General features: G+C 41.3%; 2 protein-coding genes and 1 long non-coding RNA gene across 7 annotated transcripts in view; 1 reads left to right on the top strand and 2 right to left on the bottom strand.

The window, feature by feature from the left end:
* Nucleotides 1–2,617: 2,617 nt before the first annotated feature.
* LOC308281268 lies at nucleotides 2,618–6,506 on the bottom strand. Its single transcript, XR_013961828.1, has 7 exons — nucleotides 6,399–6,506; nucleotides 5,421–5,621; nucleotides 5,121–5,285; nucleotides 4,878–5,006; nucleotides 4,165–4,281; nucleotides 3,689–3,864; nucleotides 2,618–3,180 (listed from the first exon to the last, which is right to left on the bottom strand). It is a non-coding gene; the product is annotated as an uncharacterized lncRNA (long non-coding RNA).
* Nucleotides 6,507–13,092: 6,586 nt separating this feature from the next.
* Nucleotides 13,093–21,920, top strand: LOC308281321 (scavenger receptor cysteine-rich type 1 protein M130-like). Of its 2 annotated transcripts, XM_080721475.1 has the most exons (7): nucleotides 15,138–15,270; nucleotides 18,997–19,299; nucleotides 19,664–19,969; nucleotides 20,092–20,397; nucleotides 20,589–20,894; nucleotides 20,991–21,287; nucleotides 21,508–21,920. In XM_080721475.1, the coding sequence occupies exons 1-7, from the start codon at nucleotides 15,204–15,206 to the stop codon at nucleotides 21,516–21,518; spliced, it is 1,596 nt and encodes a 531-aa protein (XP_080577601.1). In that variant the 5' UTR covers nucleotides 15,138–15,203; the 3' UTR covers nucleotides 21,519–21,920. The 2 variants fall into 2 exon arrangements, with proteins under 2 accessions (XP_080577602.1, XP_080577601.1); XM_080721476.1 differs by lacking the exons at nucleotides 15,138–15,270; nucleotides 18,997–19,299 and adding an exon at nucleotides 13,093–13,159.
* Nucleotides 21,921–23,030: 1,110 nt separating this feature from the next.
* The window catches only part of LOC308281320 (apolipoprotein(a)-like), a 35,674-nt gene continuing 34,836 nt past the window's right edge, over nucleotides 23,031–23,868 (bottom strand). For all 4 annotated transcript variants that reach the window (XM_080721471.1, XM_080721472.1, XM_080721473.1 and 1 more), the window contains exons 33-34: nucleotides 23,605–23,729; nucleotides 23,031–23,365 (exon numbers count right to left, since the gene is read on the bottom strand). In XM_080721471.1, coding sequence (XP_080577597.1) covers nucleotides 23,609–23,729 — 121 coding nt within the window. In that variant the 3' untranslated portion in view covers nucleotides 23,031–23,365; nucleotides 23,605–23,608. The remainder of the gene's footprint in view (nucleotides 23,366–23,604; nucleotides 23,730–23,868) is intronic.

The raw sequence follows: 23,868 nt of genomic DNA, 5'->3' as shown, positions 1-23,868 counted from the left end.
TGTAGAGTTGTTGTGATCGGAGGAGGAGGACGAGGGCGAGGACGACGTGGAGTTTCCATTTAAGGAAATACTAATGTACTGTATTCTGTTGTGTTCTGATGGGCCACAGTTGCTCCTATATTCCAGACTCCACCCACTTCTTTCTCTCAGGACTCGGCACCTTAGCTTCAAACGTCACACACACAGCCCGGAACCTGGGAGTAATCTTTGACCCTAACCTCTCTTTCAACACCCAAGTCACAAAAACTGTCCAGTCTTGCCACTATCAACTCAGGAACATTGCTAAAATAAAATCATTTTTGTCATATTCAGAACTTGAAACAGTCATTCACGCTTTCATTTCATCTCGATTGGATTATTGTAACTCCCTATACTCAGGTATCAATAAAAAAAACCCTATCCCGTCTTCAGATCATACAGAACTCTGCTGCACGACTACTCACCAATACAAAAAAACGCAACCATATTACCCCCGTCCTAGCTGCTCTTCACTGGCTGCCGGTGAGGTATAGAATAGATTTTAAGATTTTATTGATCACTTTTAAGGCCCTACGTGGACTGGCCCCCACGTACATTACAGACATGCTGGAATCATACAAACCCGAACGTGCCCTCAGATCCTCGGATAAGTCCCTCCTCAAACCTCTCACCACCTCCTGTGTCACCCGGGGGGGCCGGGCTTTTGCGGCCCGGGCACCTCTGCTATGGAACGCCTTGCCCTTAGACCTTAGGCTAGCAGAGTCGTGCACTCTTTTAAATCGCTTTTAAAAACTCATCTCTATGTTAAGTGTTTTTCCTAAGGGTATGGTGTCTCAAATGTTTTAAATGTGGGTTTTAATTTCTCTTTTATTTCATTCTGATTTGTCTTAGTTTACTAATGTTTGCTCTTGTTTTAATATGTCTGTAAAGCACTTTGTAACTATGTTTGGAAAAGCGCTATATAAATAAAATTCATTCATTCATTCATTCATATTGTATTTTATTTTGTTCTGATGGCCGGGCTGCTGTGCCAACTAAACTGTTGCTGCAAATGTTATATTGGACATATGTCTGCCTACTGGCACACATGTTATGTTGGACATATGTCTGCCTCTGGCACACATGTTATGTAGGACTTATGTCTGCCTCTGGCACACTGGCACAGTGCACTGTATACAATAACATATTTTTTTATAATTGGCGCCTTGGCGCCTAGATTATAAGCCCATTTGTTCTTAGGGTTACTGTGAATACAAGTCCTGCTGGCGTGGCCACTGTGTGTGCACCAATCATAGGCTATTTGATTTGTCAAAACACATTTCTGTTAATAAAAATGCTAAGCCTGGTCAAAAAAAGAAAAGATATACAATTGTAATATACACACAATATGAACACAATTGTATACAGTATGATAGTGTATCCCCATGTTATGGGGGATCCCTGCTTCGTCTCTCTCAGCTAAGGGCTCCATAGCCTGAAAACCTTTGAAGACCCCTGCTCTAGTCTATTGCTATGACTTTATCCATCATTTTTGTCCCACATGTTCAGACGCCCAATGTCAGTGTTTGCAATCAGAGTGTATTTACAAATCCAAAAAAATGTGTAACGGGGTGGCACCTGGGTCGGCCAGTCAGATTTGTGCCTCCTCAGGCCACCCCTTTGGACACTGTGTGTGGGTGTGGGTGTGGGTGGGGGTGGGGGAGCGAAGGGGAGGGGAGGACACAGTGTCAGAATATAGTGGGTGAAGGTATCTGTGGAGCTCCAGCAGACCCAGGATCAGACAGCAGGATGATGATTGCACTGTGGCTGAGTGTGACCTCTCTACTCCTGTCTTCCCCAACCCTGGCGACGGATGGTACAGTAACAGTAGTAAATCTAATTTCTGTTATCCTGCGTCGCTTATATAATTTAGAAAACGATGAATTGGACGTCAAATATGATTATCACGATCAAAACGAGGGTATCAAATGAGAAACGTTCCTAGTATTAAGCCTGAGGTGTATTTCTCAGAAGAGTTCGTGTCTAATAGTAACAAGTCCCTTAACCACACGGAAAGAAAATATATGTACATATATTTTTTTTTATATATGCCACATATATGTATAAACATATATGCACATAACCCAAAATTGGCGCCTATATGTACATACATGTGCATATATATACATATATGTTCATATATGTCCAGCACATATATGGCCATATATATCACATATATGCCACACATATATGTACATGTAAGCAGCCCATATATGGGCATATATGCCACTCATATACATGCGTGTATGCCACACATATATGTGACGCTACATGCACATATATGTGTGGCATACATGTACATATATGTGTTAAATGATACACATACCATACTCTCTATATATACCTACAGGAATACAAAATAAAACACACAATCTTGAAGTCATTATTAGCATTTATTCACATACAAGCAGAACTCAACTGACACTGATACTGTATGTTCCATTTGAAAACTGAACTGACGACATATCGACTGCTGTAGCCTGGCACATTAATGGCCACACATTGTGTGTGTGTGTGTGTGTGTGTGTGTGTGTGTGTGTGTGTGTGTGTGTGTGGCATTTTGTGTGGGCAGTAATTAACATACAGGCACATACTTACAGAGAATGCAAAATGTCCATTGGTCAGTGCAAAAAAGCAGAAGGGGCATGGGCTGGACTCTCAGCAAAGCCGCGGAACAGTCAGTAACAATTATTCCAGTTAAGTTACAGTTGTCCAAACGACCGCAGTGTCTCTCATTGTATAACATTCACAAAGGACTTTCCCAGTCTCTCACATCTCAGTCCTGGGTAGATGAATCTATCGGATCCTCTGTCTATCCAAGGAAGGTGGAGGGGGTGGGAGGGTTTCTTCAAGTTTGTATCCAGCTTTCTAGCCATTTGCACCCTGGTCAATCCTCCACCCCTACAAGGAGAACCCAACAACGGAGCTCGCCTTCCTCACCAGTCTGTTGAGTTGAAGGTGTCACTCGCTCAGTTCCTCCCCAGCACGTTATTCCACATTAATAAAATAAAAAAACTGCCATAACAGTTTGGTGGCTAAACGATCCCAGTCTTCTCAGGAAGAACAGCCTGCTCTTCCCCTTGCGGTGAATCACCTCAGCGTTGTCCAACCAGTCTTGATGTTTCCACCGATACTGCCTTCCATCCAGCTTCGGTGCTGTACCTTAAGATTGGAGACAGAGAAGATTAAATTAGCTATAATGGCACATTAAACATGTTTTCCCCTCGCCCATATAGAACCTCTGCTGCATACTGTTATGCACCGCGGGATGGAAAATCATACTCTGGGAGCATGGAACTACCTTTACTTTTTGGATAGAACCTCTACCTCGGCGTGGAGGCATTCTACTGCAGCCCAGGGATATCCACATAGGACCTCATCTCGAGGAGCACAACGGTATGCAGCGGAGGGTGAGGTTCTATATGGGGCTGTTTTCCCCATGTTCGGTCCTTTGCTCAGTCAGTGGGGGATGTTACAATATTACATTAAAAAGTATTTGACTAGACTGGGAGACTCACCACTGCAACATCAAGTTGAAGCTGGGCTGCATTTCTTAACCAACTACTGCACAATGTATCAGACACATATTTCCCACATAACCAATGCAATGGTGACATCATACTGTATATCTGAATATACTTCATAAAAGTCAAGTGTAAGATAAACTTACTTTGAATCTTTTCCACTTGGGTGGGGTCCAGCATATGTTTGCCCTCGAGCTCTGGAACAACACCATGCCTCCCTGTGACAACTGCATCCTTCCAGTTCTTCAGTTGTGAAGAATTTGTCAAACAGCTGGTGAGACAGGCGACTGCAGTCCTTCTTAGCACTGTGGTGAATGGCTGCCTGTTCCAACGAGAACACAGAGTCCACAGCCAGTGAACAGAGATTCCATGATTAACACATTTCACAAAGTTTCTGCTCTTCAAGTGGACCATGGAAACAGACCATTGTGAGATCTAATTATACTATTCATGTTCTAGCTCTAACAGATCACAAAGCGTAGTATGGGATATAGTTAAGATAGTTAATCTTCTCACTGTAGTGTGAAATGTAAATTGAACATGTTCGTCTACCTCCCAAATTTTTACCTGGACTATAATCGTATCATCAAAAATGTAAAATCCATAATACATTTATACATACCTGGATATAGCTCTTGCACCTCAATGGCCAACACCTAAACTTTTCACATTGGATCTGCCATCTCCATGTCCCCAACCATCTCAACAAGTCCCTGTAGAGCTTGCAGGTGTTCAATGCCTGGAATGAAGAGGAAAAAATATTATGACAATCCCAACATATTCAAAGGTTGAGTAACAACAAATAAGTGTTAAATAGCGCTACATTCTGATAACAGTCATTGCTATGCCATTGCTATGGAATATTTCTTTTCTCAGTAGCAGGGATTGTCATGTTCAACGGCAACCTTCTCTCCCCATCTCTCCAGTAAACAGAAAATGTAAAGTTTCAAGTGAGACAAAGAAATGAGCTGACATAATTGACAACTGCAACACTATGCTTCATTTTTTGTGAATGGTGGGTGACCCAGCCAGGGTAGGGGATATTTATAACAACACACCCGGGGGTCTAGAGTAACTTAAAGAGATATTCCAATTTTAAAATGACTTTTTGTCATTTTAGCATCTAATCAGGCTTTTGGGAACACCCAGGACAGTTTTTGAATTTCTTCATTCAGTATTTAGATTTAGATTTAGAAGCAGACACATATCACAGGGCAGTCGCTGATTACAGATGAGCATGGTCATCGCATAATTTCACAAAAGTATAGTTTTAAGGGTGAATATTAGGGACAGTACAGTGAGCCATCTTAAACTTTAATAGAACTGTAACCTTACCTAGATAAACTTCAAAAGGTGGTCAATGGCTTGTCGGGCTGAGAGCTTTCCTGGTCTCTTGTTGCGGCCTTGAGGTGAGGGTGGCATCTGGTGGATAAGGCAAGATGGAGGACATTTCACTGTCCCATCCTGAAAATACAAGGGTGGGGGGAAACAAAGACATTTTTACTAAAATATGTTTACATTTTGGTTTCAAAACCAATTCCCTCTTCCATTAGTATTATTCCTTTAATTCCAGCGTACCATTTTCCAGTTCTTCTGTTGTGGATTCAGCGTTATGAAGCAGATCTACATGGTCGCCTGTTTGGTTGAGTCCACAGCTTTGTTCAAGGACTTACTGCATGTAGTGAGTAAGTAGGCCACTTCTGCAGCGATGTCATCACCAAACATCAGACTGAAATCCTGTATCTGCAGACAGGATGGAATACAGACAACATGGCATACATTTTAATGGGTTCACCCTATGACCAGGGATGTGATCTGTTTAAAGTAATTTTTCATTTCAGTTTGATTTTAAGGCATGACAGTTTAAGAGCGACATACCATTCCTGCGATGTCAAGAAATCTTGTTAAGGTGGTGAATATTTCAGAGGACTTCACTGGGTCATGAACCATTGTTTGGCGATGGGTGAAGGTCTGTTTCATCTTCTCCTTGACCATCATCAGTGCGATGCCCTCAAGACACTGGGTTTCTGTCGTTAGCTGAAGAAACCCACTCCCATATACTGGATTGTAATACTGCTCCTAAAAAACAAGAACATGTTTTATTTTTTCTCCTTAAAAAACTAAACTCATGCCCTTGTCTGGAGAATTGCTAAAGTCAAGGTCAACAGGTCTGATATCTGTGGCGATCAACTTGTTGGGGTTAGGAGAAAGGTATGTACTTGTTGGGGTTAGGAGAAAGGTATGTTGGGACTTGGGACTAGTTCTGACCAATGGGCCATGGCTTAGAGCAGTGGTTCCCAAACTATTAGCTCAAGAGAAATTAGACATTTGCCCAGGACCCAAGCTAGTGAAAACAGCAGATCTACAAGCTCACAATGCGGTGCGACGCACTGTGAGCTTGTAGATCTGCTGTTTTCACTAGTTTAGGCCATTTTCACTAACTACTTTTTTTTCTTTAATGAAATTACTTCGTAAAATCATTGTATTGATTTATTTTTTTCATGAAAACCTTAGCTTTTTGGAGACTGTTTATGAAAATGTTTTGAAAAAAAAAAAAAAATGTAAAAAACAATACAAATATAAGGGACGTTAAAAAATGTGTCTGCGACCCACATATGGATCCCGACCCACTGCTTGGGAACAAGTGGCCTAGTGGGCACCCACGCGATTTGCTACAATGTGATGTTGGGTTTAGTTTCTCAAAAACGTTGAGACAGTTTTTACCCCTTACACCAGAGGGCCACTTGTCTTTTTACTGGACCCCCTTGCGATGCCCACCACAGTAGCAAAAAATGCACTATAGGCCTATGCACATTAAAAAATAAATAAATTCTAACTATAATCAAAATCACATACCTGTCAGTGGCTGAGTGTTTCTTCTCTTCTTTTGTCCCCCTGAGGCTTCGTTTTGAAGTGTTTTCACTCTCCATGCAAGAAACCCACTCCCATCTGCTGGATTGTAATACTGCTCCTAAAAAACAAGAACCTGTTTTATTTTTTCTCCTTAAAAAACTAAACACATGCCCTTGTCTGGAGAATTGCTAAAGTCAAGGTCAACAGGTCTGACATCTGTGGCGATCGACTTGTTGGGGTTAGGAGAAAGGGTCAGCATATAGAAAATGCGTTGAGATTTAGTTTAAATCGCACTCTTGTCTTTTTGAGCAATTCCAGGAGTGAGGAGTAAAGAAGTTAGACTTGTATTATGTACTTACATAGCCCAAAGTGCCCTGGGGATCGGCCAGGTATGGAAACAAGGCAATGATTTGCGTAGTCCTCTTTATCACGCCTTGAAGGACTCTTCCTACAGTGCACACACACACACACACACACACACACACACACACACACACACACACACACACACACACACACACACACACACACACACACACACACACACACACACACACACACAAATTTGATTCCAGAAATTCAATTAAATGATCTGACACATGATGATGGATCAAGCACATGCCTCCTTTGAGTGTCAGATGTGTGTCATTTTGTCTGGCTAGTGTCAGTGGTGTTAACATCAGCTCCACTATAAGATCTAATATCAAAAGTAAACAACACTAAATAAGAACTGGTCAAACATTGGCCAAATTGTCAGCTGATATAAGAAAGAGGCAACAAATGTGAAAATAGCAGATCTACAAGCTCACTGCAGCTTGGTGGGTGGAGGGTCCCCAGTTAAAATTTGAATATTTTGGGAGGTCCCCATGCAGTTCAAATGTGATTATTTTGGGGGCTTGCATGGCTAACAGTCAACAACAGATTAAAATGTCAAGGTCTCCCCTTAACTCTAACAGTGTACAAATGGAACCAAATTAACCTGTTAGGGGTTGTTTGATTCCATTTGTACACTCTCTGCTACCATTGAACAACTAGCAAATTGTCATTAGCTATGTTAGCTACAAACAACACATGCTGCTAACATGGAACAGTTGCTAACTAATGTTAGCTTTGTTAGCCACACATACTACAGTACACAGCAAAGCATTGATAACACTAAACAAAATAACTGCCACTTCTATCAAAAGGGCATAGTATAAGCTATTCAACACAGTTGGAACATTCAGTTCCTTTAGGATGTATTGTAATAACTTTAGCATCAGCTAGCGTTAGCATTAGCTTTGTATTTGTCTACTGGTTAGCATGGGCCCTTCAGGAAAAACCACAGACAAAAACACCACAGACAACATTCTTAACAAACATGTAACAGTTACATTATCCAGTGGTTATGTATTGTTTAAATTTCACCTACCAAAAGGAGATATAAATGTAGTCATAAATGTAGTCCATGAGAGAGCCTTCAGCCTGCACTCACACTCTGGCAGTGGCAGACTGGCAGTGAGTCACTGAAAGCGATTCAAACAAACCGGTTCAATCCAGTTTCAGTCTGCTGCAAGGCAGAGGAGCCTTACCTGATTGCAGGCCGCGGCTCTCTCTCTCTCTCTCTCTCTCTCTCTCTCTCTCTCTCTCTCTCTCGGATTGACCGCGGCAAGGGGCGTAGTGAACGCGGCGGTTATCGTGGGCTTCGGTGACGTGTGCAGTGGGGCAACGGTGAGATTCGAACTAGTGATCTCTGGCACTCAAGTCGGCGACGCTATCCATTCAGCCATCAATGCTGATGTTTATCGTGGGCTTGCCCAGGCCTTACGGCCTGGGCATAAATATAACGATTGCATTCACCACGGCTTCGTAACTCGCGCGGCGCTCCGCCGGCCGCGCGGCCCTGGCCCGCTCTTCGCGGCCACTCGCGCCTGCGGCGCTCGGGGGCGAAGAGCAGGACCAAGGTCCGCTGGCCTGCGCGCCGCTTGCAGTGTCGTGGACAATAATCAAACGCCTCCGCCCCTTGCCGCGTTCACTACGCCCCTTGCCGCGTTCACTCCCCTTGCCGCGTTCAGTCCGCCCCGTGCACTCCCCTTGCCGCGTTCAGTCCGCCCCGTGCTCCGGTCTGCAATCAGGTATACTTGAGGCAGAGCACTGTCAAAGCACTGTGTGATGTCACTGGTCTAACCAAGTTTGGGCACTTAACCCTATAACTGCTGATGCAACAATGCATTGTTTCTCATGTGATGAACAACACTTACTGTATGCAAAGATTAGATTAGATAATAAATTGATTGATAATGATAATAACAATAATTATTACACCTATTATAATTATAATACATACTATATAATTTTAATAATATAATTAATAGCCTATAATTATATTAATAAATCTGTATTATACATAATTAGTTTTATATAAAAAAAAATTGGACGGCATCAATTATATATTTTTTCAGATAAAATATACTTATTCTGACTTGATTTTTTACATTGAGTCCGATGTAGTTGGTCCCGTCGCGTGAAAATGCTGGCTGTCCGTCACGTCACACTTTTCCCCAACTCATATCTCTGCCACCGATGCCCCAATCCATGCCAAACTTTGCACACACAGTCCTTGCCTGGCAAACCACAACCTCCACCCCTCCCAGGACCCCCGGAGCTCCAGGGGCCCCCTGTTCCAGCTTCCAAAAAGTGCAAAAATGACCCCAACAGGGCTGCTCATGGGGAATTCCCGGGGGGCCACCGACTCCAGCTGCTCCAGAACAGATCCAAAAGTGATTGCACCCCCTAGTGAGGCACCCCCTCCACTGCAGTGCACATAAAATGCCGTAACTAGGCCTAGGAGCGACCGGGAGAGCCGGGGCCGGTATCCACGCGTCCGCCTCGGTGGTGCGGAAACAGCCATTCGTAGACCGCCACCTAGTGGTGGACCCCTGCCACTGCAGCACGCTAAAAAGGCCATAAGTCGGCCCCCCAGCAACCGGGGTGACCTGCAGTACTATGATAAATTGTGTTATATTAAACTTATATGCACATTATTTTGCAAATAAAAGTGAGATGTAGGCATTATGTATGGCAGTAGTTCACCCCCAAAATTACTTTTTTTCTATTGATTACTCATGCCATGGAGAGTAGAGTTCAATAATATTTTTTGGTTTTTGTCACATTCCTAAGACAAAAATTTGATTTGAGTAAATTTACCCCCATTGATTCCGGATGGTGACCCGTTTCGAAACGGGTCACCATCCGAAATGAATGGGGGTAAATTTATTGTTATCACATTTATGTCTTAGGAATGTGACAAAAAACTAAAAATATTATTGAACTCCATGGCATGAGTAATCAATAGAAAAAAAGTCATTTTGGGGGTGAACTACTCACTACTAAAACGGCATTCTCAAATAACATAAGAAAGTTCTGTGACCGGAACTACAGCTGTCGACCTGTTGCTAGAAGCGCCGCACATCTTTTGAGGCTGCTTTATTAGCCCACGGACCCCCATTTGAAAAGATATGCCAGTGATTCCCAACCATTTTAATGGTTGAGGAAGGACCCCCAGTTTGACATGCATGCTACAGAAACCCATTTAATGGCATTTCTATCTCTGGGACCCCAATTTATATTGTCAAACCAATGTTAATTTAACTCAGAGTGTGTACAGTTTACAAATGGAACCAAATGGACCCATCTTAATTATGAAACTATCCAATCAATGACACTAAACTGACATAAGACCCAGGTCAAAGAGTACATTATTAAATGTGTTTTCAATGTCCCATAATGTTCCAGAGGGATGATGTGTATTTGTTCAGTTGTGTTTGATTTTGTGTTGTTTACCGCAGACGTTTGTTCAAAGTTCACACAGAACCCTGATGAGTTGACCTTCATACTTTCTCCTGATTTGACCCGTGTGTTGTGTGTGTGTGTGTGTGTGTGTGTGTGTGTGTGTGTGTGTGTGTGTGTGCGTGTGTGCGTGTGCGTGTGTGTGTTCAACTAAAGAATTTAAAAGTGTGTCGGCCTCGCATTCGAGGCACTGTCAACTTGTAGATCGGCTAATTTCACAATATTTGTCTCTGTCTTATATAATTTGACAGTTTGGACCATGTTTGACCAGTTTTTATAGTTTGTTGATTACCTTTGATGATATGGTCTCTCTCTCTCTGTGTGTGTGTGTGTGTGTGTGTGTGTGTGTGTGTGTGTGTGTGTGTGTGACTGTGTGTGTGTGTGTGTGTGTGTGTGTGTGTGTGTGTGTGTGTGTGTGTGCGTGTGCGTGTGTGTGTGTGTGTGTGTGTGTGGCGACTCTACTGGGGGTCCCAACCCACATGTTGAAAAACACTGTCCTTAAAGGGCCTACACCATGCTTTTAAAACTATATTTTTTGTATAAATATATGCTCAAAATTGAGTCTTAGACAGGTTTTAACCCTCAACAAACACTCTGACCATTCTTTTTGTTTGTTCTAGCTCTACTATAATGAGGCTCTCCAGCTGCAATACCAAAACGGCCTCTGTTTGCTCAGGGGCGCATCTAGTGGGGTTTTTCCACCCCTCCCCCCTCCCCTCCTCTTCACTCCTCCCCGGACCCCACGTTGACAACAAATAATGTTAATATTGGGCCAATACAAAAATAGGATAATGTTGCAGCTCTGATTATAGCCTACTGTAGGCCTATGTTGTATGTTATAGGCCTACTGTCAAATGACACAGGGCGACCGTTGCTAGACCAGACATTACATAAAGTTAATCTACATTAGACAATCAACCCCACCTGCATTGTATTTATGTATAAAAAAAAAAGTAAAAAAAAAAAAAAAAATGTTTTGAAAAAAAATATTTGAGAAAAAAAAGTTTTTTGAAAAAAAAAAGTTTTTTGAAAAAGTTTTTTGAAGAAAAAAGTTAAGTTTTTTGAAAAAAAAAAGTTTTTGAAAAACTTTTTTTTGAAACTTTTTTTGGAAAAAAAGTTTTTTGAAAAAAAAGTTTTTTTGAAAAAAAATGAAAAAAAAAACTTTTGAAAAAAAAAAATTTTTGAAAAAAAAAATTCAAAAAAATTTTTTTTTTTTTTTTTGAAAACATTTTTTTTTTACTCTGAAAAAAAAACGGGAATCCGTGTGACGTCACACGGATCAACTCTCAGAACAGCACTGTTCTGAGAACCCGTGGAAAGCTTTTCATCTCTGTCTTCCCAAAACCAGAGAAAGACACAATGGTCAGAAATAGGACTTTGTGAGGATAGAAGGTGCCAGTGGGACCCCCAAAAAAGGTTTTAAAATAGAAAAAGTGAAAATTCATGGTGTAGGTCCTTTAAGGATACCCCCTCTGAAATCACTATAAGAGGCATCCATCCTCCATTGTTACCATCTTACATTTATAACTGAATAGCTTTAGATGTATCTTGATAGATATCATACAGTTATTCATTCTCAATGTTAGCGGTAAACAGGAGGACACAATCTCTTGTATTTGAACATATTATAAACCAACCTTCTGTGCTTGTAGATAGGATATGTGTACTGATGTATACTTTTCTTTGTCTCTTCAGCTCTTCAGGTTCAACTGGCACACACAAAATATCTCTAAAGCCATCAACATGGATCTGTTCCATTTCCCTTATTTCCTCCTGATTGGCTACCATTGCCTTCTAAAGTTTGTGTATGCGACCTGATGGTCGCTTATCTCCCGATTTAAGTAGTCTTACTGGTTTCCTTCTTTCTTTTTTCCCTTTTCTTAAGTGCTTATTCTATTGTCTCTGTACAGAGCCTGATCTCAGGTTGGTGGGAGGAACCAGTAACTGTAATGGTCAACACATTCTCACCCCTAAAGCGTCATACAACCGACGCGTTGTGAAGTACTGTACTGCGTCGGACGATAGACGCTTTGGGATTGCCTACTGTTTCACGGGTTGGACGCATTGGGTGGTCTAAGAAGAAAGAAAAAGAAAGTAGTTCCCGAAGCGGGATTCGATACCGCTTTGAAGAGCTTACTGGTTTACTAGCCACCCATCGCTACCGCTCACGCCACTATAAACAATGGAGCCATGTCGTCTCAGGCGCCGATGAACCCCGTGAGACACCGCCGAGGGAGCGGTAGCGACCGAGTCGCCGCGGCGAACGGTGTGAACGGCGCATGAGCCGACTCAGCGGCGTTACCGAATTATGTGCCGTTATGGACAGAATTGTACATTTTGACCAGGGGACTGCTTCCGCGTCCGAATACGGCTCAAAGAAGGGACTACGTTATCATCCACGTTGTCAAAGATAAAAGCACAAAAAAAAGGGAATTCCCCAGTCGTCTGGTTAGCTCAGTCAGTAGAGCATGGTTACGCAAATCCAGAGACCGGGGTTCGATTCCCTGTGTCGGCCGTCATCGCAAAATATTCCAGTAAACACATGTCGGCGCATGTGTACTAAAAATCTCCGTTCGTGTCTGACCGTAAGTAGGCGTTCCCAAAGCCTCGCACGGGTGAAGCAGAAAGCGAGTTGGGAATGCGTCAGACGGGTGAAGGAGAGGGGGTGAGAATGGGCTGTAATGGTATACTGGAGATGATACACCAGGGTGAGTGGAGACCAGTGGGTAGAACCTCCTTCTGGAACCTGAAGTCATCATCTATAGTGTGTGGACTGTGGCACTACGGTTTTGACAAAAAGTAGTTAAATCATCCAAGTAAATCTGTGTGGAAGATGACAGCTGCCTGTGTTGGATCTGAATCTTCACCGAGGGGGTGCTTAAAAATGGAGGACTCTGAAGGTACCTCCTCGTTCAGACTGGAGATGATCTGTGCAGGTAACAAACAACTTCAACAACAAAAAACTCGGGCTGGGATGCGATTAAAAAATTAATCAAATTAATTACAGGCTTTGTAATTAATAACCGCATTTTAATCGCATATTGATATTTGACCTGAGAAGCTTTTTTTTTTTCAAGTAAAACACATTTTGTTGTACGAGTGAATCATCAAGTGATTTTTTTCAAATCTAAAGTTTGCATCCTCTGGGCCAAGCAAAGCGCTCTGATCGGCTACTTCTCCCTTTGCGTTTGTTGTCTCTTCTTGGTTGGTGCATCGCTATGATCGGTATGCCCGAAACTGAAGTTTCTGTGATGCAAAAACTAAGTGCAATTAAAATGCGTAATTTTTTTTAATCGCGTTCATTTTCTGTAATTAACTAATCGCAATTAATCAGTTAAAGTCCCAGCCCTAAAAAAAAAACTGTAGAACCTCAGACTCAACTAGAACCACCTGCTCAAGTGACAAGACTGTTGGACTCACATGTTCAGGTAAAAGACAAATATATATATATATATATATATATATATATATATAGTATTTTATAGTCAAAATATTATAACATTTTAATTGCCTGTCTTGTCTCTGTACAGAGCCTGAACAGCCTGTCAGGTTGGTGGGCGGGGTTGGTCGCTGTGCTGGTAGACTGGAGACGAAATACCAGGGAGAGGATTCTATCGTGACTACTAATTGAAGCCGTTTTTTCATTGGACAGCTGGAATGGACTAAAGCACTTAACTACTGACTGAGGACGTCGCATATTAATAAAAGTAATTCCAAAGTTTCCAAACTTTTGGAATTCCAAAGTTTCCAAACTTTGGTTTTGCCTGTTTCTTGTTTCTGGATCTGGACAATGACATTTGACGCTATGTACATTTATTGGAATTACAGTAAATGGACCTGTACATTTCGGGAGGACCAAGTTGACCAACAAGCAACAATGGTAAGTTACTATTTACTTTTTCCCTAAGTTGTGACTTTCTGATGAAGTGTGTTTTCATGTAAGCTTTGGTTGTGTTGGTTATTGCAGTGGTGATAACTTGAAAAGTAAATAAATAATACATCATAAAACCGTTAATGCCCGTATCTGAAGGAAAATGAGGGGGGAAAACCGCCCGAAAACCGATCTCTGCACGCAAAAAAAACGAAATCGGGCGCGCACACACGCACGGACGCGCACGCCGCACACGCACGGACGCGGAGTGGTCCCCCGCTATGCTTTTCTTGGATCTGCGCGCCTGGAACCAGCTGGCAATGTATCCGCTCTGCGACGCTCAATACACGGCCGCACAAGCATTGGAAGTCGGCGTGTCTCCCTCCCAAACGACCGCTGTTTCCTTGGCTTCACAGCCGAGCATATGAACTTGGAGCCGGGCTGAATGAATGAGAAGACACCGCTGAGTACCGAAATTAAGTCGGGAGGTCACAACATTTCGGCAGCACCGTGGAGCAGAGTTTAGTCGGTTGACGCCCTACCCGAACCGGGAGGGGAAACCCATATTTGGGTCTGGACATTGCCGAACCGAAATTAGTTAGGCTCCTTATTACAGTGTGAATCGACCCTAACTCTTTTTTCCTGTTGTTGTTTAGTATAGCCAGACCGACTCATCATCCAGCAACGCCAGGCTAACTTTAGTAGGGTTTATGCCAGTTGCTTTGATACAAGCTCAAATGCAATACATCATGTTCTACTATTTTCACTATTAGCAATCTATTTATTTTTTATATAAACATTTTCATATAGCAAAGCATTGATCGTTCCGTTTTCCCACACTGTCAAAATCCTTTCATTCACAAATCTAAGCTTTAGCACTACTAAACAATCGAATTCTATAACCAATCTGCAGTCCGTCAATCAGCGATTGGGCTCTGTTCTTTCAAATATCACTGCCACCTCAGGCCACCCCTTTGGACAGTGTGTGGGTGTGGGTGAGGGAGGGAAGTGGAGGGGAGGGGAGGGGAGGGGAGGACACAGTGTCAGAATATAGTGGGTGAAGGTATCTGTGGTGTGGAGCTCCAGCAGACCCAGGATCAGACAGCAGGATGATGATTGCACTGTGGCTGAGTGTGACCCCTCTACTCCTGTCTTCCCTAACCATGGCGACGGATGGTACAGTAACAGTAGTAAATCTAATTTCTGTTATCCTGCGTCGGTTATATCATTTAGAAAACGTTTTAGAAAACTCCCTGTCGCACTTAGAACAACGGACTCACTCGCTAGCTTTCGCCGTAGACTGAAGACTCAGCTTTTCAGACTCCACCTAAACCCTTAGCACTACTGAAAAAATCATTGACCATACATGAAGCTAGTTAGCACTTTCTTTTTTAGAAACCTTTTTTTCTTTACTGATTATATTGGTTTTTTTTCTTTTTTTTTTCTAGATAGATATTCATTTGCATTTGTTATATTGCTGTTGATGTACTGACATATTATCTTGTTTATTGTTGTGATGTTTTATCTGCTTATTGTAAGTCACTTTGGATTACAAGCGTCTGCTAAATGCCTAAACTGTAAACTGTAAACTGATGAATTGGACGTCAAATATGATTATTAGCCTGCTACCCGGGGACAAAGGGGAAACAAAGGGAAAACAAACCTGTGACTTTTGTAATTTACTGTTAACTCGAAACTCTTAATTGTGTCTTGATATTGATCACGATCAAAGCGAAGGTATCAAATGAGAAACGTTCCTAGTATTAACGGAACCCAATTTAATGGCATTTCTATCTCTGGGACCCCAATTTATATTGTCAAACCAATATTAATTTAACTCGGAGTGTGTACAGTTTACAAATGGAACCAAATGGAACCGTCTTAATTATGAAATTATGAAACTATCCAATCAATGGCACTAAACTGACATAACACCCATGCAGGTCAAAGAGTACATTATTATATTCGTTTGCAATGTCCCATTATGTTCCAGAGGGATGATGTGTATTTGTTCAGTTGTGTTTGATTTTGTTGTTTACCGCGGACATTTGTTCAAAGTTCACACAGAACCCTGGCGAGTTGACCTTCATACTTTCTCCTGACCTGTGTGTGTGTGTGTGTGTGTGTGTGTGTGTGTGTGTGTGTGTGTGTGTGTGTGTGTGTGTGTGTGTGTGTGCGCGCGCGCGTGTGTGCGTGTGCGTGTGTGTGTTCAACTAAAGAATTTAAGAGTGTTTCGGTCTCGCATTCGAGGCATTGTCAGCTTGTAGATTGGCTAATTTCACAATATTTGGGTCAGTGACGTGACGCCCCAAAAAATGTGTTTTTAAAAAAACTTTAAATTGCAGGCATAAAAGTTATTTACTTTTGTTCTACTCACTCTCAACCTTATGGAAATACATTTTGTTTTTAGATATTTTATTGGAATCAGACTTTATTCAGCAGTTTGTTGTACTTGTGCCTAAAATCGTCATATGGTGTGACATGAAAATAATTGTTCATAAAATGAAAATGGAGTACATCTTTCTTAAGTTACTCACTTTATCAAAGTCCATTATCATAACTAACCGATAATCGACACTCTGTGTGAGGCCCATGTTCATGATCTTACAACATATTTTAAATGTATTCTGTCAAAACTTTCTCTAAAATTACACAAATATTTGTGACTCTTCCTGATAATATTCTCTATGTAATCCATAAACATTTTTTTGGTTTAATCATTAATAAAGGTATGATTTTTCACTATTTGGAATGTCACACCAAATGATTTAGTGTCACACCGTATGATCATATCTTCATGTGTCAAAGCAAACTGTGTTTTAACCTACCTATTAGTGAGTACTGAACTTTACTGATTGATTAAACAATTACCCAGGATAACATGGCCTTAATATTTCTGAACAGGATATTATTGTAGGGCTTTAACATGGGATAAGAAAGAATTGTAGTAGTAGATGGATGATGAGGATGTGCACAGGAATGCTACGCACACCTAAGTCTTCTGCCGGCCCACGGCAGAAGGATCCTAAAGAGACAATAAGGCGCATAGCCACACTTGGAGCCAAGGCAACATTTTATTAACACCAATTAGTGGAAACAGAACTCAGCATTCAGGTAAATTGCTTTTTTCCGAAGTCTCCTGAACTTGAACACAGCATTTTGTGTTGAACAAATGTAATTAGGAATCATGACATTACACCACATCTCCACTAGCTAAAGAGTGCTGGGTTGCGCAACTCCGAAAATAGCTGATCTACAAGCTCTCGCAGCACAACGTGTTGAGAGCTTGTAGATCAGCTATTTTCGCTAGTTTTGTCTCGGGTCCTACCTTAACACTGTCCACTGTCCAGTCCAGTGAGTGAAAGTACAAAAGTATTAGATCAGATTAGATTATACATTTAGACTGTATTGTACATCAGCCAGTCGTATTTGGTGAGGGTAGCAAACCGGCTGCCTTGTTGCGGTTCTGCTATGCTACAGACAACCTCCTGCTCTTCGTAGAAAATGCAGTCTCGCCCCTTTGGCTCCTCTCTCCTTGCTGGGTCATTGTTTAGTTTCTCCCTGTACTTTCTTGTTCTCTCAGCACTTGTCATTTTCCAGCTGACAAAAGAAAATGGAATGTATAGTTTAAGACAAAGAGAAAATATTGTTTAGATTGAAACAATATGTTAAGGTTTCTGTGAAGGGGTTTCTGCTCTGTCTGATGAATTTGAAGTATCACTGAATGAAGCTAAATTACATTTTATGTAAAAATGTTTAAAACAAATGTTTAAATGTACAAAAGAAACATGGAACTTTGTTATTTATTGTTATATCTGTAGTTAAATACAGTATAAATCATATGGTGTGACAATCAAGTCATATGGCGTGACAAGCAGACATGTCACACCATTATGATTAAGTGTCACACCATATTACGTTTTCTGCATTTAGGTTTACCTTGAGGCTACTATGTACACATTAGCATGCTAACAGCATGCTAGCTATAACAAAGCAACCTAGATCTACATGGAAATATGACCAAAACTTCAAATAACTTAAGCTTTTTTTAATGAAAAGGTGTCACACCAACAGACATCCAAAGTGGTGAGTTTGTCAAAGTTTCAACAAGATGGCATTTCATGAAAATGTTAAAATCATAACTCACCTCAGACACCTGTCTTGCAGTTGTGCTGGGAGTGCTGAATAGCCTTACAGAAGAAGGACCTCTCTAGCCAATAGGTGTCCAAATAATTGCCTGTTTAATTTGTCCAAACTAGTGTCACACCAAATGATTTTGGTTTGGGGGACAAAATGTTTTTGATCAGAAATGACTGAAAACATTATGCTTTGACTTTGAAAAGATATAGGCTCACAAATAGACATTTTTTTAGCCTAAATTCATTTTCAAATGATTTTTAGCAATTCTTTTTCTTAGTTTTATTCAAGTTCCCACTTTGAGAAACAAGGTCAGGACAGTCACACCATATGAGTTTTGCCATGTTTGGTTGAAAATTCTGAAGAAATGAGGAATGAAATGTTTTAATCTTGAGTAAATTCACATAAAGCTTAATGTCCTGCACAATATTCAGAAGGTTTTTGACAAATATATTTTTTATTTATACATGTTTGACACCGAGGACAGCGAAAACGTTACGTCACGTCACCCACCCATTTGTCTCTTTCTTATATCATTTGACAGTTTCAGCTCTTCAGGTTCAACCGGCACACACAGAATATCTCTAAAGCCATCAACATGGATCTGTTCCATTTCCATTATTTCCTCCTGATTGGCTACCATTGCCTTCTAAAGTTTGTGTATGCGACCTGATGGTCGCTTATCTCCCGATTTAGGGAGTCTTACTGGTTTCCTTCTTTCTTTTTTCCCTTTTCCTAAGTGCTTATTCTATTGTCTCTGTACAGAGCCTGATCTCAGGTTGGTGGGAGGAACCAGTAACTGTAATGGTATACTGGAGATGAGACACCAGGGAGAGTGGAGACCAGTGGGTGGAACCTCCTTCTGGAACCTGAAGTCATCATCTTTAGTGTGTAAACATCTAGACTGTGGCAATACGGTTTCGACAAAAAGTAGTTATAATCATCCACTTAAATCTGTGTGGAAGATGACAGTTGCCTGTGTTGGATCTGAATCTTCACTGAGGGAGTGCTTAAAAATGGAGGACTCTGAAAATACATCCTGGTTCAGATTGGAGATGATCTGTGCAGGTAACAAACAACTTCAACAACAAAAAACTAGGGCTGGGATGCGATTAAAAAATTAATCAAATTAATTACAGGCTTTGTAATTAATTAATCGCAATTAATCGCATTTTAATGACCTGAGAAGCATTTTTTTTTCAAGTAAAACACATTTTGTTGTACGAGTGAATCATCAAGTGATTTTTTTTAAATCTAAAGTTTGCATCCTCTGGGCCAAGCAAAGCGCTCTGATCGGCTACTTCTCCCTTTGCGTTTGTTGTCTCTTCTTGGTTGGTGCATCTCTCTCTCTCTCTCTCTCTCTCTCTCTCTCTCTCTCTCTCTCTCTCTCTCTCTCTCTCTCTCTCTCTCTCTCTCTCTCTCTCTCTCCTAGAGTCTGTGAGGTTGGTGAATGGTCCTAGTTCATGTTCAGGCAGAGTGGAGGTGAAGTCTAATCAGTCATGGGTCTCGGTGTGTGAAGGTGACTTTGACCAGCAGGATGCAGAGGTGGTCTGTAGGCAGCTTGGATGTGGGGCTCCTCCAGTCCTCAAGGAGGTGCTTTATGGGGAAGCGAATGCTCCAATGTGGACCAAAGAGTTCCAGTGTGAAGGCAACGAGTCTGTTCTCCTGGACTGTAGAACCTCAGACTCAACTAGAACCCCCTGCTCAAGTGACAAGACTGTTGGACTCACATGTTCAGGTAAAAGACAAATATATATATATATATATATATATATATATATATATATATATATATATATATATAGTATTTTATAGTCAAAATATTATAACATTTTAATTGCCTGTCTTGTCTCTGTACAGAGCCTGAACAGCCTGTCAGGTTGGTGGGCGGGGTTGGTCGCTGTGCTGGTAGACTGGAGACGAAATACCAGGGAGAGTGGAGACGAGCAGATCAAAGCAATGACTGGAACCTGAAGGCAGCATCTGTAGTGTGTAGACAACTGGACTGTGGCTCAGCTCTTTCAACGAAATGGGGTCCTATTTCATCATATGGAAGTGTATGGTACACGCGCGCTGACTGTGTTGGATCTGAATCTTCTCTGAGGGAGTGCGTGACGTCAACGGAAAGTGCTTCTTCCGGTTACGGAATTGAGGTGATCTGTTCAGGTAACGAGCAATCTATTTCTAAAAACATGCATACTTATGGGAAGCGTGGACAAATGATATTTATTCTTTGATAATGTAATATTTTAACAATGCAATTAAAACTAAATTTGCACCAATTTCGTCTTTTCAATGTCTGTCTGTCTGTCTGTCTGTCTCTCTGTCTGTCTGTCTGTCTGTCTTTTTCTCTCCAGAGTCTGTGAGGTTGGTGAATGGCACAAGTATGTGTTCAGGCAGAGTGGAGGTGAAGTCTAATCAGTCGTGGGTCTCAGTGTGTGAAGGTGACTTTGACCAGCAGGACGCAGAGGTGGTCTGTAGGGAGCTTGGCTGTAGGGCTCCTTCAGTCCTCCAGGGGGCGCTCTATGGAGAAGGGAATTCCCCAATGTCGGCCAAAGAGTTCCAGTGTGATGGCAGTGAGTCTGTTCTCCGGGACTGTGTTACCTCAGACTCAACTAGAATCACCTGCTCACCTGACAAGACTGTTGGGCTCACCTGCTCAGGTGAAAGACAAACTACACTTTAGGTTTTGATTATTATTTTACAATCAATCAATGTCAGATTACTTTTCAATTGCATATTCTATTTTCTCTGTACAGAGCCTGATGATATCAGGTTGGTGGGAGGAACCAGTAGCTGTACTGGTAATCTTGAGATGAAACACCGGGGAGAGTGGAGACAAGTTCACAACTGTTGTAATAAACTAAAGGCAGCATCTGTAGTGTGTAGACAGTTGGGCTGTGGCTCTACTGTTTCATCACATCACGTCGATGGTTCTACGAAAGTACCTGTTTGGCTTGCTACAAACACCTGTTTTGGATCAGAATCTTCAGTAAGGGAGTGTCTACAATTAAGATCTGATTCTTCAACCTTGACACTGGAGGTGATCTGTTCAGGTAACCAACAATGACTACCACAGTGACAGTGATCTGCATTCTCTTATTTCATTTGTCTGTATGTCTGTCTATTCATGTAAATTAATGTCTCAAAATTCACTTGTGTGTTGTTGGTGGAGGTGGTGATGATGATGATGATGATGATGATGATGATGACCATCATCATCATAACATCATCACATAGCTGCTTTTTCAGCCAGTCTCTCCTGTCTTGTTACAGGTGCCGTTTAAGCCAACAATCACCATCTTCGCCTCAATAAATGGGATTTCAAAGGCAGCAGGGACTGCAGCCAATATTATCGCTCTGCCTGCTTCCTGTGTCCTGCAGCTGACCACACCATGGAATCTACAGCTGTGTCAATCACATCAATATTTGTAATCATAACTTCTCCTCTGAGAGCGAGTTCCTCTCTCTCATTGTAACCAGAATGACCCTTTTTCAAGTCACAATTTGAACCTCAGTCGAACAGGCAAACATGAAAGTGACATGAATTCAGAAAACGTATGGACATTCTACTGAATTCAGCTTTTTTAATTGATAGCTGTTCCTTTTATGATTTCGCCTCTCGTCTGACATTTAACATAATCAGAGTAAAAATAAAAAAATAAAAATCACAGAGTTTTCAAAAAGCATCTGATGAAAAGCTTTGAATACATTTACTCTTCTACTCTTCTATTGCATTCTAATGTGTTGTCTTCTGTTGACCTGCTGGTCACTGCTAGACAGGTCTTTGTTGGTGGCATTTAAAGAATAGTACAATGTACACTGTGCATACTGGACACTGACTATGTGACACAAACTACTGTATGAGTAATTGATACCTTGTCTTAGGGGCCCCATGACCTTGTTGGCCTTGGTTGATGCTTTGGGGCCCAGCAGGTCCATTCTGTAACCCACTTCTACACACACAGCGATGCTTTTATACATTTGTATGTATCACAATAGTTATAACACATATCATCATGCATGAGAGGGACAGTCACCACAATGAGGAGCATGCAGCACAGAGAACTGCATTCATAAATCACCCATTTATTGTTCCCACATGTTTTAATGTAACTGGAAGATTGAACACAAATAATAATTCACCTTTACACAGCAGCCAGTGTAAACCTCTAATGTGACAATAAAGTAACTGAGCTGAATGCATTACTGTACGTTGCCTCTCTATTGGCACTGTTCTTTAGGTAGATTCTAGTTATGTTATTTAGATAGACATTGTTCACTTTCACACACATTCTGTGCAGTGATGGAAAGTGTAATGAGTGGATGTCTGACAACATTAGCTGCTCAAGAGTGAATTATTGGCACCTGTTTATTCAGAGTTCTCTCCCCAACATACAGAATGTGCTATCTAAGCCACAGTGCCACCTATTGGCTGGTAACGCTAGCTAATCATTACAGAAAGTACTGTAACTAGTATTACATTTATCAAGTACTGTACTTGAGTTCAATATTGAGGTACTTTTTACTTAAAACGACTTCAATTAAATGCATTGACTAAAAATACTTAAACGTTAGTTATTAAAAAAAAGCTTTTCGACCCATTCTTTCCATACAAAAGATTGTCACACACTAGTGGGCTGCACTTAAACATTCTCAGACATTGTATAACTGATATAACTGATCATAACTGGCAATTAAGATCATATGGGACATGTATCAGGACAACCTGGGAGGTCTAAATGTTAGGAAAGGCATCTTTGGTATCAGATCAAAGAAAATGGTCCCACACAACTTGCTAAAAAGATCGTCTTTATTCAACGTTTCAGTGGTTAGACCTTCATACAAGGCACAACAACCACCAGGCATGTAAAGGCTACACCTACAGTGTGTTAGGTCATCATCATCATTCATTCAGACCATTGGCTGCGAAAAAAAGAAAAAAAATCCCAAACCCCCAAAGGCACACCAATCACCATCATATTATGATCCACCCAAATAAAAATAAAAATATTGGGTGTTAGCAATAACAAGAGTGTCTAAATACAACACCCTTTTCTGGCATCACAGATTATTGCTCTAAATAACAGAGGAAGTTCTGCATATATATATCATCCGACCAGGTCTTCAATATCTAAAAAGAAGGAGATTAGACATTAATTATAAAAAAAGAAAACCAATAATAACGATTATAATAAAAAGAGTAAAAAACACAAATATCAAACAAGTTAAATAGCATACTGTATATTACATCCATCCAATTAACACAACCATAATCAGAGCATGATCTACAATGCAACGGGAGATAACTCAATCAAGAAATCCGGTTTTCCAATACAGGCCAGTGTTGTTAATATAAGTGGTCAATGCTACCTGGCTAGGGAGCAACATCACATCTGGGGACCTGGCAGTACTCCCAGCGTGTCTCTGAGTCAGTGGTGTAGCACCATGGCATCTTCCCATTGACTGGATTACGGCAGTAGTTGTTGTCCAGGCCTCTGAGAAACATACATACTGTATTACTGTAGGTAGGTACAGTAGGTGTGTGGTAGACAGGCAGGCAGGCAGACAGACAGCTAGAAGCTAGATAGAATGATAAATACTAGTCTGTAGATATATGTTTTGTTGGGTCCTCTT

The sequence above is a fragment of the Nannobrachium achirus genome (genome assembly GCF_963921795.1).
Source record: "Nannobrachium achirus genome assembly, chromosome: 3".
NCBI lineage: Eukaryota > Metazoa > Chordata > Actinopteri > Myctophiformes > Myctophidae > Nannobrachium > Nannobrachium achirus.
This window is presented reverse-complemented; position numbering and strand designations above follow the sequence as displayed.

Bases quoted from the DNA above. Each gene is read 5' to 3' on its own strand.
- LOC308281321 (XM_080721475.1), top strand. From the start codon at position 15,204: ATGATGATTGCACTGTGGCTGAGTGTGACCCCTCTACTCCTGTCTTCC. The intron at 15,271-18,996 runs GTACAGTAACAG...GTCTCTGTACAG, and splicing joins CCTAACCATGGCGACGGATG to AGCCTGATCTCAGGTTGGTG. The intron at 19,300-19,663 runs GTAACAAACAAC...TCTCTCTCCTAG, and splicing joins ATTGGAGATGATCTGTGCAG to AGTCTGTGAGGTTGGTGAAT.